The sequence below is a fragment of the Acytostelium subglobosum genome (assembly GCF_000787575.1).
Source record: "Acytostelium subglobosum LB1 DNA, scaffold: scaffold5, whole genome shotgun sequence".
Lineage (NCBI taxonomy): Eukaryota > Evosea > Eumycetozoa > Acytosteliales > Acytosteliaceae > Acytostelium > Acytostelium subglobosum.
Window position 1 is genome coordinate 751276 of NW_012236527.1, and position 26637 is coordinate 777912.

At 43.2% G+C, this 26637-nt stretch overlaps 11 protein-coding genes across 11 annotated transcripts; 5 read left to right on the forward strand and 6 right to left on the reverse strand.

Annotated features, from left to right (window-relative positions):
- Positions 1 to 999: 999 nt before the first annotated feature.
- Positions 1000 to 3223, forward strand: SAMD00019534_030760 (hypothetical protein; the record flags this gene model as incomplete). Its single annotated transcript, XM_012901209.1, has 3 exons — positions 1000 to 1176; positions 1276 to 2208; positions 2282 to 3223. The coding sequence occupies 3 exons, from the start codon at positions 1000 to 1002 to the stop codon at positions 3221 to 3223; spliced, it is 2052 nt and encodes a 683-aa protein (XP_012756663.1).
- A 561-nt stretch (positions 3224 to 3784) lies between these two features.
- SAMD00019534_030770 (hypothetical protein) lies at positions 3785 to 4442 on the forward strand (the record flags this gene model as incomplete). Its single annotated transcript, XM_012901210.1, has 2 exons — positions 3785 to 3927; positions 3995 to 4442. 2 exons carry the CDS (start codon positions 3785 to 3787, stop codon positions 4440 to 4442), a joined length of 591 nt encoding a protein of 196 aa, XP_012756664.1.
- A 300-nt stretch (positions 4443 to 4742) lies between these two features.
- Positions 4743 to 5829, reverse strand: SAMD00019534_030780 (hypothetical protein; the record flags this gene model as incomplete). The annotated part of the gene is made up of 3 exons (XM_012901211.1): positions 4743 to 5264; positions 5340 to 5644; positions 5712 to 5829. Coding segments are annotated over 3 exons (945 nt in total), but the record flags the coding sequence as incomplete, so codon positions are not given.
- Positions 5830 to 6115: 286 nt separating this feature from the next.
- SAMD00019534_030790 (hypothetical protein) lies at positions 6116 to 7169 on the reverse strand (the record flags this gene model as incomplete). The annotated part of the gene is made up of 2 exons (XM_012901212.1): positions 6116 to 6979; positions 7044 to 7169. The coding sequence occupies 2 exons, from the start codon at positions 7167 to 7169 to the stop codon at positions 6116 to 6118; spliced, it is 990 nt and encodes a 329-aa protein (XP_012756666.1).
- Positions 7170 to 7690: 521 nt separating this feature from the next.
- Positions 7691 to 11155, forward strand: SAMD00019534_030800 (hypothetical protein; the record flags this gene model as incomplete). The annotated part of the gene is made up of 5 exons (XM_012901213.1): positions 7691 to 9959; positions 10033 to 10313; positions 10377 to 10734; positions 10806 to 10970; positions 11049 to 11155. The coding sequence occupies 5 exons, from the start codon at positions 7691 to 7693 to the stop codon at positions 11153 to 11155; spliced, it is 3180 nt and encodes a 1059-aa protein (XP_012756667.1).
- An 86-nt stretch (positions 11156 to 11241) lies between these two features.
- On the reverse strand, positions 11242 to 14231 carry SAMD00019534_030810 (hypothetical protein; the record flags this gene model as incomplete). Its single annotated transcript, XM_012901214.1, has 9 exons — positions 11242 to 11540; positions 11607 to 11915; positions 11976 to 12328; positions 12391 to 12554; positions 12613 to 12732; positions 12809 to 13057; positions 13124 to 13321; positions 13382 to 14049; positions 14114 to 14231. The coding sequence occupies 9 exons, from the start codon at positions 14229 to 14231 to the stop codon at positions 11242 to 11244; spliced, it is 2478 nt and encodes an 825-aa protein (XP_012756668.1).
- Positions 14232 to 15020: 789 nt separating this feature from the next.
- Positions 15021 to 16295, reverse strand: SAMD00019534_030820 (hypothetical protein; the record flags this gene model as incomplete). Its single annotated transcript, XM_012901215.1, has 2 exons — positions 15021 to 15947; positions 16167 to 16295. Coding segments are annotated over 2 exons (1056 nt in total), but the record flags the coding sequence as incomplete, so codon positions are not given.
- A 1907-nt stretch (positions 16296 to 18202) lies between these two features.
- Positions 18203 to 20569, reverse strand: SAMD00019534_030830 (hypothetical protein; the record flags this gene model as incomplete). The annotated part of the gene is made up of 4 exons (XM_012901216.1): positions 18203 to 19478; positions 19554 to 19797; positions 19942 to 20342; positions 20412 to 20569. Coding segments are annotated over 4 exons (2079 nt in total), but the record flags the coding sequence as incomplete, so codon positions are not given.
- A 271-nt stretch (positions 20570 to 20840) lies between these two features.
- SAMD00019534_030840 (hypothetical protein) lies at positions 20841 to 21842 on the forward strand (the record flags this gene model as incomplete). The annotated part of the gene is made up of 2 exons (XM_012901217.1): positions 20841 to 20953; positions 21035 to 21842. The coding sequence occupies 2 exons, from the start codon at positions 20841 to 20843 to the stop codon at positions 21840 to 21842; spliced, it is 921 nt and encodes a 306-aa protein (XP_012756671.1).
- Positions 21843 to 22675: 833 nt separating this feature from the next.
- SAMD00019534_030850 (hypothetical protein) lies at positions 22676 to 24967 on the forward strand (the record flags this gene model as incomplete). The annotated part of the gene is made up of 1 exon (XM_012901218.1): positions 22676 to 24967. One exon carries the CDS (start codon positions 22676 to 22678, stop codon positions 24965 to 24967), a length of 2292 nt encoding a protein of 763 aa, XP_012756672.1.
- A 33-nt stretch (positions 24968 to 25000) lies between these two features.
- Positions 25001 to 26481, reverse strand: SAMD00019534_030860 (hypothetical protein; the record flags this gene model as incomplete). Its single annotated transcript, XM_012901219.1, has 3 exons — positions 25001 to 26008; positions 26067 to 26162; positions 26224 to 26481. The coding sequence occupies 3 exons, from the start codon at positions 26479 to 26481 to the stop codon at positions 25001 to 25003; spliced, it is 1362 nt and encodes a 453-aa protein (XP_012756673.1).
- Between the last annotated feature and the right edge of the window lie 156 nt (positions 26482 to 26637).

The window sequence follows — 26637 nt, forward strand, 5'->3', positions numbered from 1 at the left end:
AGAAAGAGATCTAAAAGTCAACACTTCATACCTTCAGCCAGTCAGCCATTCATTTGTCCAAACACAATGTACTTCAAATTCATTCCTTTGCGCTCTCCTCTCTTTTACTCAAAGTTTAATGTACACATACAAAGAGAGAGATAGAGATAGGAATGGTGGTTGTTATATTTACAGCATCATGTATTCAATAACAACATCAATCAATCACTTCAATAGTAGTTAACTCCCTGTTATAGTTATGACTTGTCACATGACCAGATAAAGTGTGTATGCGAGAAAGACAGACAGACAGACAGTGTGCGTCGGTTCACACACACATTCGACAATCACCACCAAACAAACAATCCAACTACCATCATTATTCACTCCCCTACACTCATGTCTCGCTATCTCTCATTATTGATGAGAGAGAACTAGTGAGTGTGTTTGCTCAAGTGAACTCACACAGATCATGGATTGATTGATTGACTGATGGATGGATTGACTGAGGGTGATGGTTTACCTACCTTTAAGTGTAGAGTTAGAACAAACAAACAATCAATCAAACATATATATATATGTGATAGGATATACAAGGGTGATATGTCCATCCAACATCACACGACACGACAATCCATCCATCATAATAGTTACATTCCAAACAGAAAGAGTGTGTTTGTGAGTGTGTAAGAGAGATAGACGAGCAAGCAGTGTTGGTTGGTTGGTTGGACATTGGCATTGAGTCTCGTTCACGACAACTACACACCAATCAATCAAGTCATTCATTCACCATCAATCAATAACTCTCTGTTTTTTCTTATCCCTATTACTTGATCGACAACTCATTCATTCATTCATTCAATCATTCTACTTGTACATTATCTCTCTCTCTCTCAAACCATCGACAACAACAACTCCAAATTACTTACATTGGAAAGTTAGATACACAGCCAGCCAGCAAGCCATCCATCCAGCCAACCAGCGCAGTAAAGAAATTCAATCAATTGACAGACAACAACAATGAGCGAGGTAATGCAGGGAATGACGGGTGGAAACAGCCCTGCAATGCAAAAGACTCCAAGGAAAGAGAAGAAACAACGAATTCAACATGTTGGATCGTATGAAGTAGGCAAAACACTTGGCAATGGTAGCTTTGGTAAGGTCAAGCTTGGAACTCATATATTCACAAAGGAAAAGGTAAGTGGAGGGAGGTATGGGACAACGCCAGGCGGTCCTGGAACTGGTCCATGCTTACTCACTCACTCACTAAAACTCGCCGCAATCACCTTCATTCAGGTGGCCATCAAGTTCATCAAAGAGAACAAACTCTCGGTAAAGCAGCGCGAGACATGCATGCGAGAGATTGAGATCATGCGATTGCTAGACCATCCAAATATTGTCAAGCTGCTCGAGGTGATTGAGAAGAAGGACGATAGTCTGACATTCTTGGTCGTCGAGTATGTGTCTGGCGGCGAGCTGTTCGACTACATCGTGGCCAGAGAGTACATCAAGGAGAAGGAGGCACGCAAGTTCTTCAGACAGATCGTGTCGGCCATCGAATACTGCCACTCCAATCTCGTGGTGCACAGAGATCTCAAGCCAGAGAACCTGCTGCTGGACGCCAATGGCAACATCAAGATCACCGACTTTGGTCTGAGCAATTCAATACTGCCGGGCAAGCTGATGGACAGCTTTTGCGGCTCTCCATTGTATGCCGCGCCAGAGATCCTTAAAGCGGAGAAGTATCTAGGTCCGCCCGCAGACATATGGAGTCTAGGTGTAATATTATACGCTGTGCTCTGTGGCAGTCTTCCATGGGAAGGTGAGTCACAAGCCGAGATCAGCTATCACAGTGTCCATGGCAAATATGTTGATCCTCCACATGTATCCAAAGAGGCCGTTCATATCATCCGAAGAATGATAAGAGTTAACCCAAAGGAGAGGGCTACGATCGAGGAGCTAAAGAATCACCCTTGGACGAATATGGAGTATAATGAGCCTCCACAATCCTATCTTCCAATAAGAGAGCCAGTCTATGAGATCAAGGAGGAGTTGCTGGCTCAGCTCATGTCACTTGGCTTTTCCAACACTCAGGAGACAAGAGACCTGATCTTGGGTAATGTCCAATGTCGTCTCACATGCATCTACCATCTGTTACTGGACAAGCAAGTTCAAAAGGAAATGGAGGACATCAAGAAGAACATGTTAAAGAATCAGAATAAGGAAGATGTATGTATCCTTCACTCAATCATTCATCCTCATTCACATGCTTACTCACTCACTGAATCAATCAATCGAACAGAATGCATCTAAGAAGTCATTAAAGACAACATTGTCATTGGCATCAATCCCTGAGGATGAAGCTGGACATCAGAATCGCGCATATAGCTCGGGCACTCCAAGCCCAGGCACACCAAGTCCACGCGTACCTCGTCGCAAGGAGGATGGCATGAGTTCACCATCCAGACGCAGACAGTCAACACCAAAGCACTTCTCACCAATGGAGATTGACAGCGAGAACAAGTTCCCCAAGTACACACCATTGCCCTCATCACTGTCGGCACCAGCCAATGCACAGCCAACATTTGGCATTCAGGGCAACTTTGACCCATCCATGCAGCGACCACACTTGCAACTGCCATCGGTGCCACCTCCCACATCAGTGCAGCACCTGCCCACAGGCTATGGAGCCAGAAGGAGATACTCTATTCAGGGTCCAACTCTGCGCGAGGAGATGGAAGCCGAGATACTTCACAACACACAGCCGCACATGCCTGTTGCCAAGCACATTGACCAGAGACAACAGATCATTTACAATCAGATGCTGCAGCAACAACAACTGCAACAGGAGCCAGTGGTTCAGGCGCCCAGGACCAACAGAAGGATGAGTCTCGACTCGAGGATGCTGATAGACAGCGAGGACGGACCCATGGAGAAGAATGAGAACTTGGCCAGTCCTCGCTCGGCCAAGGGTATCTTCAAGTCATCGACGACGACGACCAAGTCGCCCGAGAAGACTGTGGAGGAGGTCAAGCGCTGTCTGGAGGAGACCAACCTGTTCACGAAGAAGAAGGGACCCTACATCTTCCTCTGCTTTGATGATGAGAACTCTGTCAAGTTCCAGATTGAGATTGTCAAGATCATGCATTTGAACCTGACAGGTGTACAACTCAAGCGTATCAGTGGAGATACATGGAAGTACAAAGAAGTTTGTACTCATCTCGTGGAATCAATCCATATTTAAAATATCATTCAAATCCTTTGCAACATTAATAAACACTCGAGTGATATATATCGTCATGATGTTACATCAGATCCAACCTTGTTGGAACTAACATGGTTGGATCTCATAAATTAATGAGTTACCATGGATTCAGAATTGAATGCGAGTTTGTTGACCACTCGCTCATTCATTCTTCGGTGTGGTTGTTCCGCCAACACGTGGCAACACACTACCGAATGAAGGTTGACCTTTTGTCCAAAAGGGTAGAGAGTAGGCCCAATGGATCTGTTTGAGCCAAGTCGAGACAAAGTATATCCAAGCCATTCTACACAATTTGGAAGTATATAAGGATTACAACTTTAACATCCTGGTATCCAAATATATTTATTTTATTAATATTTATAAATAATGTCCAAACTAATAATTATATTAATATTTGTATTTGTTGCCAGTTGTTATGGAGAGGATTATTATTCCATTCGTAAATCTGGTGACTCTTATGAAGTTAGAAAGTTGAATGATCTCGGTGACTATGCCAAAGTACAAGATCTGTCATTCTCCAATGACTTCTTCAAATCTTCAATGATTGTAGGCTCTGAATGCATTGTCCTAGGCACCCAACAAGATACTCAACTCTCTGTATCCCACATCTACCGCATGTTGCCCATCTACAGAAAGTCAAGTGAAGGAAACTCCTACATCTTCTTTGAGTCCAAGGATGATGAGTATGTCTGCCTCACTCACAAGACGATACCATGGTATACTTACATTCATTCATTCATTCAAACATAGTGATTACTACTATACTCGTGTGAATGAGGCTGGCCCATCGACCAAGACACGCAAGGTCAACATTCCATTCTTTGGTTACCCTATGATGGATAGAGCATGGTTGGAGAACAAGTTGTACAAGACTGCTGCACCACACAAGGCAATCTCTCAGGTGATGATGAGGGATTCAAAGATTGATGTAAAGGCTGTATATGTTAGTCTTCAAGATCCAATTACATCGTGTCCAGCAGTGACTGAGCAATGTTCAGATGGCAAGGTGATCACTTACAAGAGGGATGATAATCGTTGTCTCCACTTTGACTCATGTGTCACACCGGAGAGATGCTCCTACTACACTCCAAAATGTTTCAGTGGCTACAAGTTAATATCGGTGCCATCACCAAGACGTGGATGTCCACGTTTCATTTGTGATGCTGAATTCCTGTCGGAGACTGGTCCATCAGTCTAATCCTGTTCCAATCATAAACCTATTTATTTATTGAATCCAAAGATGTATGATTGGTTAATGGAGGTGGGGAGTGGGGGTTACGGAGATGGAATAGTTCCAACTCCTTTACAAAAATTGTTACGAGATATCAGAGTAGTGATTGACTTCATTGACAAAACACTTTACTCCAAACCCGCCAAAATGATCATTTATCGTTATTTACCATTTTATTTACAAGTTGTATTTATGGTTCAACATTGGCGCCAAATCTGATGAGTGACTGGACCAATCAAACGTTCAACCTAGCCAAGGTCCAACCTACATCTCTTCTTCATCAACAACATACTCATCATCGACATCAACAGCATTGACTGTGCGATTGGATGATCGGTTGAAATGTCTGAATAGGGCAGCATTGAAATCCTCGTTGTTCTCATCTTGAATCAGGTGACCAGCAGTCTTGAACTGAACAAACTCGATTGGTGATAGGTGTTGTTGAAGGTAGAATGAGTTTGTCGTCTTTACCATACGATCTTCATTGCCACATAATATCAGAATGGGAACACGCGAATCCTTGATCGAACGAAGTCTATGCTCTGATACACTATGTGTGAAGATCGATCTGATGTGACCCATGACTCCAATGGGATCAGGTCGTCTGATCAAAGACTCCTCGATGAACTCCTCGACCAACAGATCGTAGTTTGTCTTGTTGTTGTCATGACTGCCCTGTACCTTTGCGTTCAAAAACTCTGGCGAGTATAACAAAGGCTGCAAGGCTCTTCCCCTCGCCTCATCACTCAAACTCGCGAATACTCTAAGCATTCCAAACATTCCACTTGTCTAAATGATTGAGTGATGGGTGAGTGGGATAGTTCCAGTGACCGACTGATTGAGTGAATGAGTGACATTACATACAGGTGGTGCGGCTCCGGCATGTGTAACAGCAAGACTTAGTGTGTGTAGTCGATGTGGATAGGTGGAGGCCAGTTCCAAACTGATCATGCCACCCATTGATAGACCAACGATGTGTGCTTTGTCCCAACCGAGATGATCCATCAACTCAATGGCATCCAACGCCATTGCCGATGTAGTATAGTTTCCAAATGGTGTATCACTGTTTCCAACGCCTCTATTATCAAACACACACACCTGATACTGATCACTGTGCTGTTTGAAATAGGCTACCTGGTGTTTCCATCTCCGATGAGTTGACATGAAACCTAATGTCGTTGGTCGGTTAGTCAGTCAATCGGGCATTCAATATAAGTTGATGACATTCATACATACCCATTATGAACAACACTTTGTTTGGACCATTGCCATGAAGTTGGTAATACATCCTGAATGCATTTCCTCTAGTTTGTGATAGACGTACATATCCTTCCTTAAATGATTGACTAGTCATCTTTGAACTTGATATATATCTATGTTTGATTGTTTGATTGATTGAAAGTGCAAATGAATGATTGTAATGTAATGTAGGGTAGTGCACTAGAGGGGTGAGTGTAAAGTGATCATATCATTGTCGGGCTGATCATCTAACCCCACTCATTCACAACTAATATATCTTGGATGGATTGGTTTGGATATGTACTATAGTTTATTGCTTTATGATGGAGAGGAAGTATTCCAGGTCTAGTGGATCACTCACTCAATCAATCGATCAATCCATCAATTGATCAATCGATCATTTAAGCTGAAGAGGGAGGTGGAGCATTCTTCTTGAGGTATTGAGAGAGGTATGATGCATAGTTGTCATCGCCAACTGGGTTGGTCTGTGCAACGGATACATCCCAGAGCATGACACCACCAAAGCTTGGATTGGTAAGGTATGGCTGCAACTTTTGTACTGCCTCATTGCCATTCATATATCCGCTTCCGGCGGCTGATGGTCCTGCGGGCAGACCGATCATCAACTTAGTGCCGTTGGCCGATGCGGCCCAGCTTGCCCATGTGTCATAGTTGGACGAGCCACCAGATAGGTCGCAGTAGTTGTTGTAGAACTGCACGTTGACAAAGTCAAAGAGGCCGGTGCCGAGTGCGGTTCCGACACCTGGTCCAAGGTATGCGTCGGGGTACGGGCACTGGGGTGCGCCCGAGATGTAGTAGGTCTTGTTGGCGCCAGCAAAGTACTGCTTCTTGAGAGTGGTCACGAACAGGTCGTAGTATTGGCCGCCACCGCCTTCGATATCCAGGTCAATGCCGTCGAGAATGGCGTCGCCGAATGGGCGGGGGTATCCAGCGTCACCGCCGAGGAACATGTTCCAGAGTGTGGTGGCAAAGGTCTCGGCCTGCTGGGCCGACGAGAATCCGTAGGCACCAACAGCGCCTCCGATGGACAGTGTGACAATCTTGCCCTTGGACTGGCAGTACTTGACGTCCTCACCCATCTCTGGGCACTCCATTAGCAAGGGGTACTGAGAGAATGTGTTTGGACACAAGTTTGCCAAGTTCACCTCTGGCAACTCGACACCATTGAACGTCTCTCCACTAAAGAAGATGTCCAAGAATGATAGAATGAATACATCATAAGTAGTGTCATTACAGTAGTAGCTCTATAATTGATTGATTGTGATGAGTGAACATGAGTGATTGTGTGTTGTGTTGAGGAGTACTTACCAACATCTGTTGTCCACCATTGGCAGCATCTTGACCAAAGTAGGCAACGAGGTTATCATGTGCCTCAATGTTGAATGCAGTTGCCAAAGAGAGAAGGCAAAGGAATGCAACAAGTGTGTATTTCATTGTTCTTTGTTATAAGTATGTTTGAATGATTGATTGAATGAATGAATGGAATGAGGCCTTAACTTACTACTTTATCATGTTCAAGAATATGTTGGTAGGTAGGTACCGTGTAGAGAACCATCAAACAATGCCATCCCATCAAAGCCCGTGAATGTTTCAAATATCTTGGCATTGGGTCAATTTGCGCGAGTCCTGCAAAGCTGGAATCCCCATGTGCCACACTTTCAAAATAATCTTTGCATTGTTGTGTTTATCACACAAAAATCAAACACTGTTAGAGGATGCGTGTGTTGCGGCACATTCGTCGGACATTAGTCCAAGCCATCCTCAATCCAACTGTTACATGACGACACCCTCATAAACAATATCACGTCATAGATAATACTCACTTCACTTCTTTGTATAACTACCATCTATATTATCTATTTATTTATCTATTTATTTATTTATTTATTTATTTCATTCATTCAATCATTCAATCATTATTATTTGTATATTTACTTAAAGAACAGTCAACCATGATGATTGATTATGACAATCTAATCGATCAGATTAGAGATCCACTGACTTCTATATTGGTGGATTGTAGAGGTATTGGCAACTTGATTGCTCAAGAGGAATCATTCCAACCAGAGTTTGAAAAGGTGTTGCGTGACACCAACGTCCTCTTTGACACCTTCAACAACTTCCTTCAAACACATGTTAATCCCGACGGTTCAGTTCGTCTAACTCAACATCAATATCAATATCATCAACAACAATATGGTCAACAACAAAGTCAACAACAACAGCAACAGACCAAACAGAAACATCTATTCTTCCAAGCATTGATATCAAGTTGTATAACATTTAGGACTGCTCTTGGTACTTTGCTCAAGACTGTAAGGTCGGTCATTGGTCTGAATGTCAAGTCCGGTGGAAACAGATCACTCTACGCACTGCTTCGTTACAAGTTGCAAGAGAACTTGATGGCAATGATCGATGCCACACGCACCCTAATGCGTTCATGCAAGGTCCAACAGCAACAAGACTCAACGATGATGCCCGCCAACACGACTATCGATATCGAATTGATCACAAGCACTTCATCGGGATTCTTGATGCAGATGAAGGCTTTGACCGAGGCTACAACCGATGGATCATTGTCAAACTATGACTTTGACCTTATGTCCAATCAGTATTCACACTCTGCTGATGGTGTAACATCGTTGATGCGTGAGTGTCGTGTCGAGGCCATCTCTGGAGACATTGCCATCATAGAACAGTGCATCGCCGAGATCAAACAGCACGCATCCTTCATACGTCTGTCCAGCTTTACCAGTCCCGAGCATGGAGGCTTCGCACTGGACACCAATGCCTTGCTTCGTACCAACGTCGATCTGGAGCAGTGTATATACAAGCTGGTCGGCTCAATCAAGCAGGCCATTGCAGTGATCAATCAGAATCCAATTATGGGTGGAGCCTCCGAGCAACCCCTCGTCACATACGTGCCAACAGTCGACTTGGATGAGGATGAGTTGCATCACGCCTCGTCAATGTTGGACGTGAGCAGCAGCAGCAGCGATGAAGAAGAGGATGCACTTGAGGAGGATGATGTGGTGGAGCAGGAGGACCATGTCGAGCAAGAGAGCGAGGATGTCATTGCCGTGCAGCCATTCGTTCGATCACCGAGCATGGTTGAGATTGGAAGTATGAAGTCTAGACATCATCACGGTCCAGGTGTGCCGGCGATATCCCAGCCCCAACACGTGGCGCCTGCAGTCACAGCCACACCAGCCCCAATTGTCCAAGATGTGCCACAACCAAGACATCTTGGTTGTGACTTGCCTAGGATCGTTCTCACAGAGGACTCTGACGATGAGGACGCGCCAATGATCTGGAGTATCCCAATCGCTGCAGTGTCACCAGATCCATTCAAGGTGTCTGAACATCAACAGCAACAATTATCATCATCGCCATCCCTTGGTGCACCTGTAGCGGCCGAGTCTGGCCGCTCCCACTCACTCTCATCAAACACATCTTCCTCATCAGCATCAGCTTCATCAACTGCTCCAACAAAGGTATATAACAGCAAGGACTACGATATCAAGGTATTGCAGCAACAACAGCAACAGCAAGTACCAGTGAAGGGAAAGAAGGGTGCTGTTGCTCCACCAGCTGCTCCAGCAGTTGCAGGAGGCACGGGTCAATTGGGCACAGGCACAGGCACAGGCAGCTCCAAGTCTGGCGGCTGGACAATCAAGAACCCATTCAAACGTGGAGGAAAGACACGCGAGACTATCCTGCCAGAGACTGGCAAGGTGTTTGGCGAAGCCAACACAAAGGACACTACTGTTGTTGCACCTCCAGCATCAGGCGCCGAGCAGAAGAAGGCACAGCCAACAGGCACTGTGTCCGCTGTACCACAGCTCAGCAATCCAGCGTCGACATCATCCTCGCCAAGTCTGGCGTCGTCCAAGTGGGTATCCCCAATGCCTCCATCACGTTCAATGCTGAATCTACTCTACACACAGGATGAGTCGGCTGCTGAGGACGACATTCCAGACATTGTTGGCGATGGCTTTGAAGATGACCTGCTCTCTGAGAACTTTAACCACGACTACTTTGATACACCTGTTGGCCTCAGAGGATCCACACAGGATCCAAGCGTCCAACTCTTTGAACCAGCCAAGGACTTCACCATCGAAGAGATTGGCACCAAGTCCAAGCGATACAGTGATACACCCTTCATTGGATTGGATCACAACGAGCGACATATTGCTCACTACAAGCAATACTTCTATCAAAAAGGTATGTTTGATTGATCGTTTGGTTGATTGATTGAGCAGGAACAATGACTAACCTTGAATATATTATTGTTTAGAACACTTTAACTTTGTGTGTAAGATACCAGAGTTGGGAGGACAGGTTATCATCTCGGCGTTGAAGCAACCAGAGACGACACACAAGAAGCATCGTGTGTTGATTAGGACAAAGAATGGTGTCGAGAAGATATTGGTCTACAGCAAGAACACAAGAGAGAGCAGTCTGATCAAGTCCCTCCAAATCTATCTCTCGCCAATCGTCAATCTCTCCTCATCAGTATTCAAATCAATCAAGACCGATAAGATTGATTCACATCTTGCAGAGTTTGAGACCTTTGATGTAAGTACATCCACCATATTTACATGTCCAACTTATACTCATTCATTCCTTATCTTTCTTTAGTTGACCAACAAGTACCATTTCTTTGTGTTCTTCTGTGGAGATGGACAGAGCACTGAGAGGGAGATGTTGAACAATGAGAGAGCAAGCCGTGAGTTTGCCGAGTTCTACACATTCCTCGGCAAGAGATTCCAAACGAAGAATTGGAAGAGATATAGTGGTGGATTGGACACCACTGACAACCAGGATGGAGAGGTAGCTGTCTACGCCCAGCTACAGGGTATCCAAATAGTGTTCCATGTTTCAAGCTTGATTCCATCTCAACGACGTATGAGATTGTTGTCCAACAACACCTGTGTCCTTATCTTCCACGAGGGCAAGACCAAGATCAATCCCTCTACATTCACATCACCAAAGAACAGTAAGTCCATACCATATTCCATGATCATCAATCAATATTGCAGAACACTAACCATTGTTTGATCATTATAGAAATATTGTTCGAGGTAAAGAAGGTCAAGGTGGATGATGGATCAAGTATCCATTACAAGTTTGGAGTGTCATCCAACAGTTTGATCGAACCATTTGGTCCAATGATCACAGATCCACCCATTTACCGTCAGGACAACACATTTAGAAATCTGTTGTTAACCAAATGTATGTTAAGTTGGTTGACTCGAGGAAGGACCATGTTTGGCGCATAAACTAACACGTTCATCCCCATCTCATTCACAGTGATCAATGCAGAGAACTCTGCATATTCCACCCAACAACTAACTCAAGACATTGTTAAGCATAGACAACAGAAGTTAGATGATATTATTGCATGGGTAAAGTCATAACTTAACCAACCCAGGCCAACGAATAAACATTCCAGTGGAGGACCGCATCCAGGACAGTAACCTAGACGGGTGCCACACAATGATCTTTATTCAGTCTTGAGTGAATCTGGATGATGATGCTTGTCGTCTAAAGGTGCGATGATACTTCCAGTTTCGATCTGAGGAGTTGGAGGAGGTGGAGGATTGGCTGGTTCGCCACTTCCAGAAGCAGCATGTTGTTGATTGGACATTGATATTGATTGTTGTTGAAGAGGCTGTTGGTCATGACTACGCTCAACAGATGTACTCAAAGGATTGTAATCTGTTGGGAACATCTCTGGCAGTCTCAAATTGAATGCTCTGAACTTGCCTACATTATTAAGATGTTCATTCTCTAGACGGAAGACTGAAAGGATGGATGATGTTAGAAAGGGCAGCAATGCACTTGAGTGATCATCAGGATTACACTTACAATTCCATTGGAATCTCCTTGTGACCTCTAACAATCCTGTAATTAGAACTATTAACTCCTTCTCCCTTGATGAGTAAGCTTCAAAGGAGAGGTTGACTGCCCATGATGCTCTGAGGACAATGTTGGACACAATGGCAAAGTAGTAGACACCTCTGTGAGAGTAAACCAACTTGTCACGAAGCATGAAATTCCTACTGTCTCGATGTAGGACATCCCAGTCCATTATGAAATCCCAGGAGCATCCATATAGTGAACTAACACATAACAAGAGGATCCATACTGCTATCAACGGGATATATGCTCCACCCTCTAAAGAGTGAGATTGTTAGTATGATTGATTGTTTGGGTAGTCTGGTTGGGGAAACATACTTGATAGTCCAGAATGAGCGATTGCTGATGCTGTTGTGGCTGTGATGGTGGCACAGTACTTTCCAAAGTTGAGCATATGTATACGTTGTTTGGAATCTCGATAACGACGTAGTGATTGAAGTGCACGAATGAGTGGCGGTATGGAGATGAGGATTGGACGAATATAAGGATTGATTGACCAACATGTGTTGTTTTGGTACCAAAAGTCATGAACAAAGTAACATAGAGTGTACTCAAAGTCACTGAGTACCAATGCCAATGATGTGAACTGATCACCAAGGAAGAAGTCCTTGAACTTGACTGCCAAGAATGGTGCACATAACATTCTTCCAAAAGTGTGAATGAGCCAATGTCTAACATGTTGAGGTTATTCATTAGTATGAGCTCTGAGGTGGAGGCAAGGGAGGATACATACCTGCTTGATCTCTTGAATATATTGAATGGACAGAATAGATAGAGTAGTGCACTGACAAAGAGTAGGAATGGGAATATGATTGGAACACGTCCGCTGACATGTGTACCAAGGTATACATATAAATACAATGCAACATTCCAAAGGAATGTTAAAGCGCTAGCGAGCTAATAAATTATTGATTAATTAGTTTGACTGATTGAGTCAGGGAGTGGATATACATACTCGGAGAATATGTTGGTAGTTGGTCTCTGTTCTAGGATCCCACTCCAAGATAAGTATATCATTGATCTTCTTGCCTTTGCAAACATACATTAGTACACCAAAGTACCAAAGCATTACAATCTATTGAATCATTATGTTAGTACAAGGTCAATGTCAATATCAATGTCAATGTCATTGTCTTTGGAGATGAACATACAGGCAATAGCAAACATCTAAATAGTATAAACATTGATAGGAAGTCAATGGGAGTTGGACTGTCGAATCTGAATATGGATACATTTCCAACCATGTATCGAACACAGAATATAAATAGAATGATTGAGGCACCAGTGAGGAATCCAGTCTGGAAAACAATATGAGCCGGCGTCTGATAGTCTTGATTCACTCTCAACTTATTCATAGCCTCTCGTCTATTGCCCTCATTATATATATCGGTAAATAGTACCTAAATGTTCCATCAAAGGTATGTTAGTAGGGAATGGGGATGAGTGAATGGAAGGTCTTGACATACCTCAATCTCGTGCTCGATTGCATTGATCTTCTTGGATGTGTAGAAGTATTGTGATTGAGTACGGTCCATGAACTCATCACTCTTTTGTGTACCAAGTGTCTTGTCAAACTTCTTGAATATCTTCCTGAATGCAGTATGATTCAAGTTGACATACTCCTTCAATATCTCTATCTCTCTATAGTTCTCCTGTAGTGCTCTCTAAATATATATTGGATTAGTTAACATCATTGTCCAGTCTAGTCAACATGGAAACCATACCTTGAGTGATCGTTTGATCTTTGTCGGTTTGAGTTTGAATGTGAAGGTCTCAGCTGATCGTGCGTCTGATTGCTTCTTGGCTGGCTGAATGAGCTCCTCAATTGAGTGCTCAATGTTTGGTTGACCAAGGTATGGAGAGGGCATTGGTGAGGAGGTGGAACGTATTCTGGGGGATGACTTGGCATGAGCACGCCTGGTCAACAAACTTGAGAGTAGGTTTGGATGTGAGGAGGAAGCATCCAACTTTGAGAGACTAATCGAACCTGACCTCTCTCTTTGTTTCTTGTCTGGTAGATGTAATAACATCTCACGAATCAATGTGAATTGTCTAATGAACTCCTCTTCACTCTCCTTATAAAAGTTGTTGACCTTGTCATATTCATCATTTAGCATTTGTTCAAACTTCCTAATCTCTGCATCCATCGCTTTGTTGGAAGTAGCAGTCGCTGTACCCGTGGAAGATGCAGTTGCAGTTGGTGGTGATGTTGATGATGATGTCTCTACACCCTCACCAACTCCACCTCCGCCTCCACTTCCTCCTCCTCCACTGCCAATGGCATCTCCACTCTGTCCAAGTTGTTGTGCGACTCTTTCCAACTCAATACCATGATCTGGATATACTATATTCTTGAACTTCTTCTTTAATGTACCTGTAACACTAATATTATCTAGTATCAATAATAAAAATAATGTTAGTATTTGTATCAATAACAACAATAATATCAAACATACCAGATAAGAATGATGCTCTCCTTATTGCTTTGATCTGTTTCTTGAATAGTTTATAATAAACATATTTCTTCTTCCATTCTGACACTTGGTGTCTCTCCAAGTATTTGCCAAACTTCATTCTCTATCATAATACAATACTGTATCTCTATCTCTCTCTCTCTCTCTCTCTCTATCGTTCAACAACAACAACAACAGAACTAAAGTCCATATATTAAGCCAAAGATTATGCTGCTGTAGTGATTGATGGGATGACTGATTGAATGAATGATTGAAGGATTGAATGATTGTTTATGACCCTGGTATAAAGTTATTCTGCGCAGTTGGTGCAAAGGGGATATCACCTTGTACTTGTTTGTGTTGTTGTATTTGTTATTGAAGGAAAATGAAATTAACTCTGGTGACATGTGTTGGGTGGGTGGGTGTTGTTGTCGGGATGGGATTCAACCCAATTAACTTGTTGGGGAGGGGTACTGAAATTGACTTTACGCTTTTTTCAAGACAAAACACGTGTTTTACTTTAAATGTTAATTGGAACTTCATCTTTGTTAATACCATCTGAAGGTTTGATTGTTAACTCGCCAAAGTATTCTTTGTCACTCACCATTGTATACTTTGGTTATTGCCTTAGATTGAATAATAGGATGATCCAAAATGTAGAAGAAGGCGTAGATTATGAGCTGGCGCAAGTGGAGTCAATCCATCCAGTGTGACCAACTTATTGATGTCGCTTGGTCTTGTCAGTTTATTATTATTATTATTATTACTTTGTATGTATGTACTGTACTCTCGTTATTACACGACTTAACAAACAGTTTGTGCACCTGGACTGACTCTGACTCTGGATGACTGACTGACCCAGACACACAGCACAGACCACATTGGTCCGTCAAGTTCATGACCTTTGTTTCTTGGACGAGAAACCTTTGGATGATGTTGATGAGGTGGTTGATGTTGATCGTCCTTGCTTGCCACCCTTTCTCTTTCCAACTGAATCTTTGTTGTTGGCTTTTCTGCTCGCGACAATCTTGTCCCATGCTTGTTGCTCCTCGACTCCCTCAAGGATGCACAGCTGGGGTATCTTGCCCGCCAGCTGCTTCTTCTCGCTGACCATCGATGTCAGTGCACGCTTGGCTGACTCTGGCGTCTTGTAGCGCACCTGTCCATTGTCGCAGTTCTCTCTGTACTCTACAAACTCCACATCGCCATACTGTGCAAACGTAGACTTGATATCGCCATAGTGCAATCCTTGTCCTATTCCCTTGAACGTCAATAAGCATCCCTTGACCATCGTCAAGGGTTCATCCGCGTCATTATCATTGTCGTTGTCTTTGTCATCGCTATGTGTGCCATTGGTGTTGACCTCGTGGTTCTTGACCTTGGCCTGCTTCTTTGCCTTGAGGAACAGTGCGTCTTGTTCCTTCTTCTCGGCGGCAAACTGTTTGTATGTTTGATAGAGCAGCTCGACAGTGTCGTGCAGCTTGGGCGCGTCGGCAATAATCTTGTTGACTATATCCTCTGTCTCAAAGTCGGCCAGCAGCGAGCCCTTGAAGCCCCTGTCCTTCCTCTTTCTCAAGCGCACAGACAGCACGCGGCCGTACGGCCGGAAGAACTCCTCGACCGTGTCGATGGTGGTGGTGTCTGTGGGCCAGCCCTTTGAGTACAGCGTCTTCTTGGAGTGCTCTTCGTTGTCGGGCAGGGGGTCGGTACGACGCACCATCTTTCCATCGTCGCTCACCTGCAATCGTTCAGAGCTACGCAACGAGTCTGTTATCAGCTGTAGGTCTATTGTAAGGTTCTTCATTCGATTGAACGCTGCAATCACATCTATATTGACATCTATTGTTCGTGCATCCATTCGTTGTGCGTCAACCAATTAGTAAACCAACATTGTTTCTTTGATCTATTCAGTCAGCCAGCCAGCTAGCCAGCCCAGTGTGTCTGCCAGTCAAACAAACATTCACTCGCGCACACACACTTCACTTCACGACCTCTGTCTCTGCTGCTGCTGCTGCTGCTACCTTATGCCTATCTACTAGTAATGCTACGCACATCCATCTGTATTCTTTGATGCCTCTCCACGAAGGAATTTATCGCTTGGGAAGTTTGAGTCACTAAAGTAATATTCAACCTGTTTGATAATCTTGTTTATCAATGAATGGCTAGCTGTCTCTGCCATTTCTATATATATATCTATCTAATGTAGGTATGTATGTTGTATAAGTATCTATATATGTATGAGTGAAAGAATGAATGAATGAATGTTATAAATAGACCTTATGCTCAAGGTCCAAAACGATGAGATTTATCAAAGCAAGGCAATGACAAAATGAGATGTGTGTGACACAAGAACCTCATTATGAATTGTTCTCTAAGTTAAAGAATGGAAGTAATAAATAATAACAACCAAGTACATATACATGTCTGTAAACATGATATACTATGTTATGATTGCAAAAAGATGATTGGATGTAGAATGGATGATCACATTCAAATGAAACATAAAGTTGAACAAGTCAATCTCAATCAACTAACTTCAATGATATACGATTACCTAAGAGATAAAGATAAAGATAAAGATAAGGATAGAGATAGAGAGGATGATGATAATGTATTTTCTAGGTTCAATGAGAGTATGAATACATTATTACAAACTACTAAACAATTGACAACCTTTGAAGAACAGAAACAAACAACAATAGAATACTTTAATGAATGGAGACAACGTATCAATGACTTGGAGAACAGTATACTTGATAAGATTGAATATCAAATATCTTTGAAATCAAACAATATTCAATTATTACTTGGTCCTGGTACTCATCCTCCTGTTGTCACTCAACTCATTGAGGAGATGTTCCCAAAGAACATAGTACTCAACAACAATGAGTTGTTGATAGAGAGAATAATGAAGTTATTCAATCAAATGGAGAGAGTTAGAAGTGATCCAAGGATTACATATCGCATTGATAGAATATGTTTGGATAAGATGAATGAACGGATTGGGTCATCTTTCAAACTGATCAATTCCAATCAATATTGTAAAGAATATGAAGGTCATATATTCTTATTGGATGATACCATTCATTGTTCAATATACTCTCCATCCAAATCAACCAACTTGGATTTAGATGGTAATCATAAAGGATGGGAAAGAAGTTTAATTACATCTTCAGCAGTATATGCACATGGAAATATTTATGTATTTACTTTTGGATCAACATATTCTAAATTCTCATTGGTCGATCAAACTTGGAAACATAATATTTATTTTAAAGAAGAAGTTGGAAGCTATGTATCAGTTTGTTATGATGGCAATCAATATTTATACTTGGTAGGAGGATGTACGGCCAAATATAGTTTTAGAAATACTGTACATAGATTCAATATTATTACCAAGGAATATGAACTTATTGGACAACTTCCAAATGAAATAGCAGGATCTTCAACATATTACAAAGATGGAAATATTATTATAGTTGGTGGATACTTGGTTAACAAAGATCAAACACCAAGAACAATTACAAACCAATCAATATTTTTATTCAATGTCAATACTTTTCAAACACAAGTTTACAAAGTGGATGGAATGACTCTAGGTGTATATTCAATGGCAAGTTGTTTTGATGGATTGGACAATGTATATATAAGAGAGAGAGGTAATTTTTACAAGATCAATCTTACAATCATGAAGAAAGTTGAACTATCTATTCCAGATTGTAAAACAATATACACCATAGTTTGGTATCACAATAACTTGGAGAATGATGGATATGTTTTACTTTGTGGAAAAGATCATATATTCAAGTATACACCAGCCTCAGATACTTTAATGGTGCAATAGGGTTCCTTGCCATAGCAGGATGTTTGCTTGAAGATTGACAAGCCACTCTCTCTTTACCTCCTTGAAGAATTCAAGCCTATTTTCAGTACTTTTGATCAACTCACTGGTTCAAGTTGTGATCAATTCTCCGGTTAGCTTCAATGCAAGTGCAGCGCTCATGATTCGTGATTGACAGCAACAACACATCCAATAAACACACTCACATTCATCATATCAGTGCTGTTGTTATTTTATACAAATAGTGATTATTGTCTGACGGTCTTCTTGCCAGAGCGTGGATCGATGGTAAAGCCTGGAGTGCGGTCACCATATATTGTCTGACTGGATGGTGCTGGGGCACACTTCTTGCAATAAGTCTTCCCTGTTTCATCCTCGACCACCTCACCCTGTATCTGATTACGACACTTGCCACACACTGTCTTCTCAGACTCGAAGCATCCACGACAGTAAGGCTTGGAGAACCTTGTGAATGTGCTGTCATCGCCAATTTGCTTCGAACACTTGGTGCAACTGAAGCATGCCTTGTGCCACATCTTGCCACTTGCCTGGACGATAGCGCCATCAACAATTGGCTTGTTGCACTTTGGACATGTATGTGTGGCATGGTCCGCCTCATGCTTGTCGTGGCACCCCTTGCAGAATGGTCTCTCACCATGCAAGAAGTAGCCGGTCTGCAGTGCACCCTTGCATTGATCGCACTTGAAACATCCACGATGCCAGTAGCTCTTTGATATCTTGGTGACCTCGCCTTGGAGCGGGCTGGTACATCCACTGCACTTGTCGTTGGGTCCCCATCCACCTGTGACATTGGACGCGCCAGGTTGTGATGGTACCTGGTGGCTCAAGTTCTTGGCGCATGGGTCGCAGTAAGGCTCGTTGTCGACGTCAACATACTCTTCGTTCAACTTCTTGTTGCATCCTCTGCATTGGAAGCATTGTGGGTGCCACTTCTTGTCCAACGCCTCAAGGCCTTGGCCCATGACGGGTTTGTCACAGCCACCACACTTGGACGAAGTGGTGCCAGCGCACGGACCACACAATGGGCTACCATTGGCGCCCTTCTTGATTGACTCGCCCGGCTTGGTCAAGTCCTTGTTGCACTTCTCACACTTGAAGCATTGTGGATGCCATGACTTGTCCAATGCCTGGAGCACCTGACCCTGAACCTCGCGATCACATCCTCCACAGCACTTCTCCTTCTCATGTGGTGAGCAGAACTTGTCACGATCACCCTTGTTAACCTTTGGTTTGTTGTCCAATGGCTTGTGACATTCGTGACAACCATCGTTTGATGTTGTTGAGGTCTTTGGATGTTGATGCTGATGCTGATGAGGTTGCTGTTGTTGAAGAGTGGCGGTGGATGGGGTCAAGGTTGCCTTTGATGGTTGTGGCTGTGACTGTGACTTCTTGTTCCTGTCATCCAAACATGGTTGGCAGTACCTTGACAGGCCTTCCTCAAAGAATCCATCCTTCAATGGCTTGGCACATCCACTGCAGCTACATTCATCACATATCTTCTGTCCACTAATTGATTGAATGAACATAGAGTTAGTATGATGAGTGATTGATTGATTGAGTGAGAGAATCAACAACTCCTACTTGATGACGTTGAAGTTGCCTATGAGTGGATTGTGACAGAGGTCACAGATGCAGCTTGTGCAGTACTTCTTGGACTCATCCTTCTCATCAGGTACATATCCCTTCTCCAATGATCCATGACATCCAACACATTGATCGTCATTACCATGACCGTGACTATGACCATGACTCTTGCCAGCTGGTGCTCCCTTGTTTGACACTCCAGCAGCACCAACCATGCAATTGGGACACCAAATGTTGTTACCTGGTATGTTTCACGACTCATCATGTTAGGATGACCTGTGTTGTATCAACTCATTCATCATCATCGTCCACCTTCCTGCTCCACCGCCACACCATCCATCTCCTGCTCCCACTCCTGCTCCAACTCTAGTCTTGATCGTCGTACCTTCCATGAAGAACTGTTGCTTGGGATCGAGTTGGCAGTGACAGCTGCAGCACTTGGCACAGGAGGTGTGCCATTGCTGTGTGAGTGTGGCCAGGTAGTTGCCATCAGTGATTGGCTTCTTGCATGCTGAGCAGTTCATCTTTTGGAATGCCAATAGATTGAGTTGAGGACCCTTATATGTACTGACGGCGCGTGCTGCACGACCAAGCCAATACAAAGAGATGGCAACGTTTCTAATACGTTTGGATTCGTAGATATCAGTTGTATCAAACAACTGTGTATCACGTAGACCCAATTGTTTGGCAGCCTTAATAAAGAATGACAAGTTCTCCCTATTGGCAAAGTCTGTAGTTGCCTGGTTGACCTTTGGTACTATTCCAGGTTTGATCTGATTGATCAATCTTCATTGATTGATTGATTGAGTGAGTGGGATAGTTCCAGGACATGAATGATTGGATTTGGATATGTACTTGCAAAGTAATACACCATTCTTGAGTGATGCTTGGAAGTCATCAGATGGGAACTTCTGTTGACAAACAGCTTCAATCCATTCTCTACTCTCCTTCAGTGCCAATTCCAAATTGAATGCTGAGGTATTGGACCAATTTCCTTTGACTGTATCAGACATCTTTAGTTAATATATATTATTTATTTATTTATTATAACAAGTTGAATATGAAGTGATTGATTGTCATCGATTTAATTTGTAAAATGTGTAATTAAAGTGTACCATCAAATAATGGGTTTTGTCTTGTGATCAATTCACTGAAAGACGTCGTTTTGATCATCACACCCAACTGCCAATGATCTTGATCAAACTGTGTGATCATCATGAGTAAATTAATTTATTAAAATATTTATTTGAATATATATATATAGATATATAACTTGTACTAATAATGACAACTATTAATATATTAGAGTTAGTATCTGTTTGCTTGGACTTGGCTGAACAGAGTGGAGAGATAATAAGAAAGGTCTATCAATCAGGTGCCTTGGACATCAAGTACAAGTGAGTGTAACAAGTGACCAATCATTCATATCGACACTCATACTCATCACTCAATCACACTCAATCAAACATATTATAAAGGGATGTTGATGATCCAGTAACTATTGCTGATATCACTGTACAGAAACATATTGTTGCTGGACTGAGGAGTAGATGGCCAGCTATAAGGATTGTTGGTGAGGAGGAATTGCAAGAGGGTGATAGACCAAACCCTTTGCCATCAATAGATAGAATATCACAGTTCAATGATAGACTGGACACTGTTGTAAACAAGGGAGTAGTGCCATTGTCCGACGTCATAGTGTTCATCGATCCGTTGGACGCCACACGCGAGTTCACCAAGGGCAATGTCAACTGTGTGATGACCCTCATTGGTGTGAGCGTCAATGGTGTCGCGCATGCAGGCGTCATTCACCAGCCATTCGTCGATGAGAATGGTGATCGCACCACTGAGCCCGCACAATGGCGCGGCAGGACCGTGTGGGGCATCGTCGGACTGCCCGTGTGCGGTGTGCGTAATCGTCGTGCGCCTGAAGACGAGGGCAAGGTGATAGCCGTGACAACAGCATCTCACTACGATGACAATGTGGACCGCGCCATCAAGCTGCTGGCACCCGACAAGGTTGTGCGCGCCGGTGGCGCAGGCTACAAGACATTGATGATCATCGAGCGACTGGCCGACGTCTACGTCTTCCCCACCGTTGGCAGCAAGCTCTGGGACATCTGTGCACCACATGCCATTCTCACAGCCTGTGGAGGTACACTTACCGAGCCATCTGGCAAACCAATCACCTACACCGATCATCTCGACCAAGTCATGAACAAACAAGGCATTGTCATAACCATGGGTGATCATCAACGTTATATTCAACTACTTAACAAGCAATAATAAGTGTTGATTCATTCATTCCAATCATTCAATCATTCTAATCATTCATTCATTCAATCATTCATTGGATCGCGATCGAATATTTGAATGATGATTACTTATTATATCTTTGTCTTTACAATGCAAGACATAATCTAGTAGTCATTGGTGTTAGAGAATGACGATGAATGATCATAATGAATGAGTTCAATACAAACAACAACAAATAATTATCTATTTTGACGCGTGTCATGCACGAAAAAGGAATGACAGGTGTCTTGTGTTGGGTCCAACTCAACTCGACACTTATTAAAGGTCTGGTCACATCCCACCCTCTTGCATCTCAACCCCACAAACATCGGGTTGGTCCTACCTTCTACAACAACATTAATTAAAATAATTGAAGATCGTAAAGTTGTTCCCCACACACCACTTTCACACATTCACACAAACTCTTCCCTTGACTTCACCTCTCATCCTTTGATCCATCCTCCCTTCCAACAGATTAAAATTCATTGTTTGTCAGGTCTCAAAGTTAATTATACATTCAGACATATTACCTCATTCATTCAATCAATCAATGATTGTTTATCATCCAATATAATAAATATAGTTAGTTAGTCAGTTTATTTGCACAATTAGTCAAGATAGAGATAAGAGATAGAACAATGACATCAAAGTCAAATGATGATGGTGTATCATCACCAGTGAAGAAGAATAAATTATTGTTGGAGGTTCAAAGTGATGATGAGTTGGAAAGGAATAATACCAATAATAATAACAATCATAATAATGAATCGACGACAACACAGAATATTAATATAAATACAAGACCAAGGAGAGCATCATCACCAATGGCATTCTTAAAATCATTGTCACCAAAGCAATGGGGAAAGGACAAGGACAAGGATAACAAGGACAAGGAGAAAGAGAAGGAGAAGGAGAAGGACAAGTCATCAAAGACCCATCATCACTTATTCCATCATCATCAACAACAACAACCTTCGGCAACAACAACAACAACAACCACAACAACAGCTCAACAACTTGATCAACTCAAGATATCTTCACCAAACCATAACAACTCTGCAACAGATGGTTCACCTCAATCACCAAACATACTTATAACATCAGCGACGAGTGCATCAGGACTGACATATCATCTGGACACGATGGGCAGCTCAAACGATGGCTCACTCACAAGCTTGGTCACATCGATTGGCTCAAATCACTCATCCTCCTCCAGCATGCTGTCAAGATCATCCGATGCGCCATTCAATCAACTGCCACACACTGTCATTCTAAAGATATTGAACATGCTGGTGCAGAGCAGGATGGATGGAGAGAAGTCTGAGATCAAGCTCGAGATCCACTCGCCCGCACATCAACTACAGCAACAGCAACAGCACGCGAGGTTGGCGGAGGGTCTGACCACGTCAGGCGGCTCAAACCTCGCCTCATCGACACAGAGCGGCACCAACACAGTGTCCAAGATCAATCCGAACCAAGACCTTCAGACCCTGTCACTCGTGTGCAAGTATTGGGCCAGAGAGATCACGCCTCAGGTGTTCCATCACTTTGTTGTCAAGTCACCAAAGCACATGCGATCATTCATTCGACTGGTGAGCAAGGGCATCCTTGAGGGTGGCCGCAAGTTCAACTTCTTCTACGTGGCCATGATCTTGGACAAGTCATCGTCATTCCAAAAGTTCATCAATATACTCAAGCACACGATGACTGACCGTCTACCCGAGAAGTTCTACAAGGCCACATCAAAGCCGATCATCTCCAACATCCCCAACACACTCTTTGTCTCATTCTTTGACAATTGCAAGTCGATGGAGTACTTTAGGTTCTACCAAAAGTGGGTGTCGCCCGAGAACTTTGAAGCCATTGGCGAAGCATTGCGCACCAATCACTCAATCACACATCTTTCCTTCCGCAACAACAACCTCGAGGATGATCATGCCGTCGGCATCATCCAGGCGCTATACGAGAACAACACCATCCAGATCCTGGACTTCCGTCTCAACAGGCTCTCCAATCTATCGGCCATCGGACTGGCAGGCGCGCTGCTCAAGAACCGCACGTTGACATGTTTGGATCTCTACTACAACAACATTGGGCCAGAAGGTGGCGTTGCTCTGTCTAACGCGCTAAAGACCAACAAGACATTAAAGAAGCTGTACTTGGGCTGGAACAACATCAATGGACAGACTGCCTCCAACCTTTCTGTTGCCCTCGCCGTCAACCAAGCGATCGAATGTTTATACCTCGACAGAATCGACGATCCATCCGGTGCACAGCTAGCAGAGTCACTCAAGAACAATCACTCGCTCACAGAGTTGAACCTGTCCGACTGCCATCTGAAGCAGCTCACGGCCAAAGCATTGGGAGAATCACTTGGCGTCAACAAGACGTTGATGGACATCAACTTCAAGACCAACCAGTTGGGCGTAGACATCAAGGATATTGCCACGGTGTTGGGTAACGCCAACCACACACTCACCCGTATCAATCTCTCGGACAACAGGATCAACGATGAGTCTGGTACACTCCTGGCAACAGCCCTGCTCACCAACACTACCATCGTGTCACTCTCATTGTCATTGAATCAACTTGGCAACACATTCGCTGAGGAGATGGGCAAGGCCCTGCAAGTGAACAAAACACTAAAGATGCTCGATATATCAAACAATCAGATGGAGTTCAAGGGAGCCCAGTACATCGCATTCGCATTGGAGGCAAACAGCACGCTCAAGTATCTTAATATGTGTCAGAACAGTCTGTCGCCCAAGATTGGACAATTGTTGGCTACATCACTTACTTCAAACAAGTGGCTGTTGCATCTGGAGTTGGCATACTGTGGCATTGGTGACGAGGGGGCTGTAGCATTGGCCAACTCTATCAAGTCCAATGTATGTCTGCGTCGACTAAACATGAGCGAGAACATGATCAAGGATGCGGGTGGACGCGCGTTTGCAGAGGCACTACGTGCCAGCAAGTATCTACAAGTTCTGGACCTCAGCTACAACAGCTTCACCTACAAGGTTAAGGAGCTGTACGAGCAACTACAAGAAGACAAGGGTTACTCAATCCAGTTCTCAATATCCTCTGTGCCACTGCAATGGAGGTACCAGACCTAAATACACAACCAACCTTTATGTAGAAAAGACAGATTATGCTATTGTATTCGATTGTTTCAGTTGATTGACTTCACTCTTTGTGTAGCCATGTTGGCATAGGATGTCCTCTGTATGTTGTCCAAGTGTTGGGGGTGGAGTATGTATAACATCCGGATGATGTAGGTCACTCTCACTAAAGTGCATTGGACTTCCAACTACTCTGATTGATTCCACACTCTTTGGTGATGGTGATGAAGATGATTGATTGATCGATGATGAGGGCTGATTGCTCAAATCTAGATTCCAAACCATGTTGCGATGTTGTATCTGTGGAAGTGAGAACACTTCCGAGAGATTGTTGATGGGAGCACATGGCACATTGGCATGTCCCAGCATTTCTATCCATTCTGATGTCTTCTTTGTTGAAGTGACCTCGTTGATGATCTCCAACAATGATTGTCTATTGGCAACACGACTACTGTTGTTGATGTATCGCGAATCAGTGGCAATATGTTTGAGTCCCATTGTATTGCACATTGATCTGAATTGTCCGTCGTTTCCAACTGCCACCACAAAGAATCCATCAGATGATCGCAGAGAGTCATATGGTGATATGCTTGGATGTGAGTTGCCAATCCTCGATGGGTTCTTACCCGTCAACAGATAGCTCGATGCAATGTTGGCCAGGAATGTGGACTGGACATCCAAGAGACTGACGTCAATGTGCTGACCCTTGCCAGTCCTACCCTTCATGATCAGTGCAGATTGAATGGCAACGCTTGCATATAGACCGGTCATAATGTCAACGATTGCCACACCACATTTGTATGGATCTCTTTCTGATCCAGTGATGCTCATCAGTCCTCCCATGGCTTGTGTGGCAAAGTCATAACCAGGCAAGTCTTTCATAGGTCCAGTCTGTCCAAAGCCTGTGATTGAGCAATAGACTATACCAGGGTTGATCTTTGATAATGAAGGATAGTCCAAGTTATACTTTGTAAGTCCACCAACCTTATAGTTCTCCATTACAACATCAGACTCCTTTGCTATTCTATGTATTATCTGAGTTCAAAACAAGTTAGTAAGAGGCATGCATGATCAGTCTTGTATCAATACTTACATCTTGTCCCTCCTTCTTTGTAAAGTCAATGGCTATTGACTTCTTATTCCTGTTTGCACAACTAAAGTATGCACTTCCAACATTACCTTGTGGATCCTTAAGTGAATGTGAATGAGTGAGTTAGAGACACTTGAGATGCCAACTTTGATGAACATACTTGGTAAAAGGGAGGTCCCCATTGTCTTGTGTCATCACCTTTGATACTCTCCACTTTGATGACTTCAGCACCAAGGTCACCAAGTATTTGGGTGGACCAAGGTCCTGCAAGTACACGACTGAGGTCCAACACCTTGAGTCCATCCAAAGGTCTCTGTACCAACTTCAATGTATCAGTACTATATGATGATCGATTGATCACCCTCAATGATCTGTTAACTAATGGTACACCATATAGAATACATCTATTGTATAACATTGTTTGTATTTGTAGTGATCACTTGTGCACTGATTGATCAATCAGATGACTAAACAATGCACCCCCACATCCAACTCAAATATCTGATCGTCAGATTGAAGAAACAGAAACACTCTTGCGTTGTCGAGAGTACTCGAGGGTTATATAATCTTATCG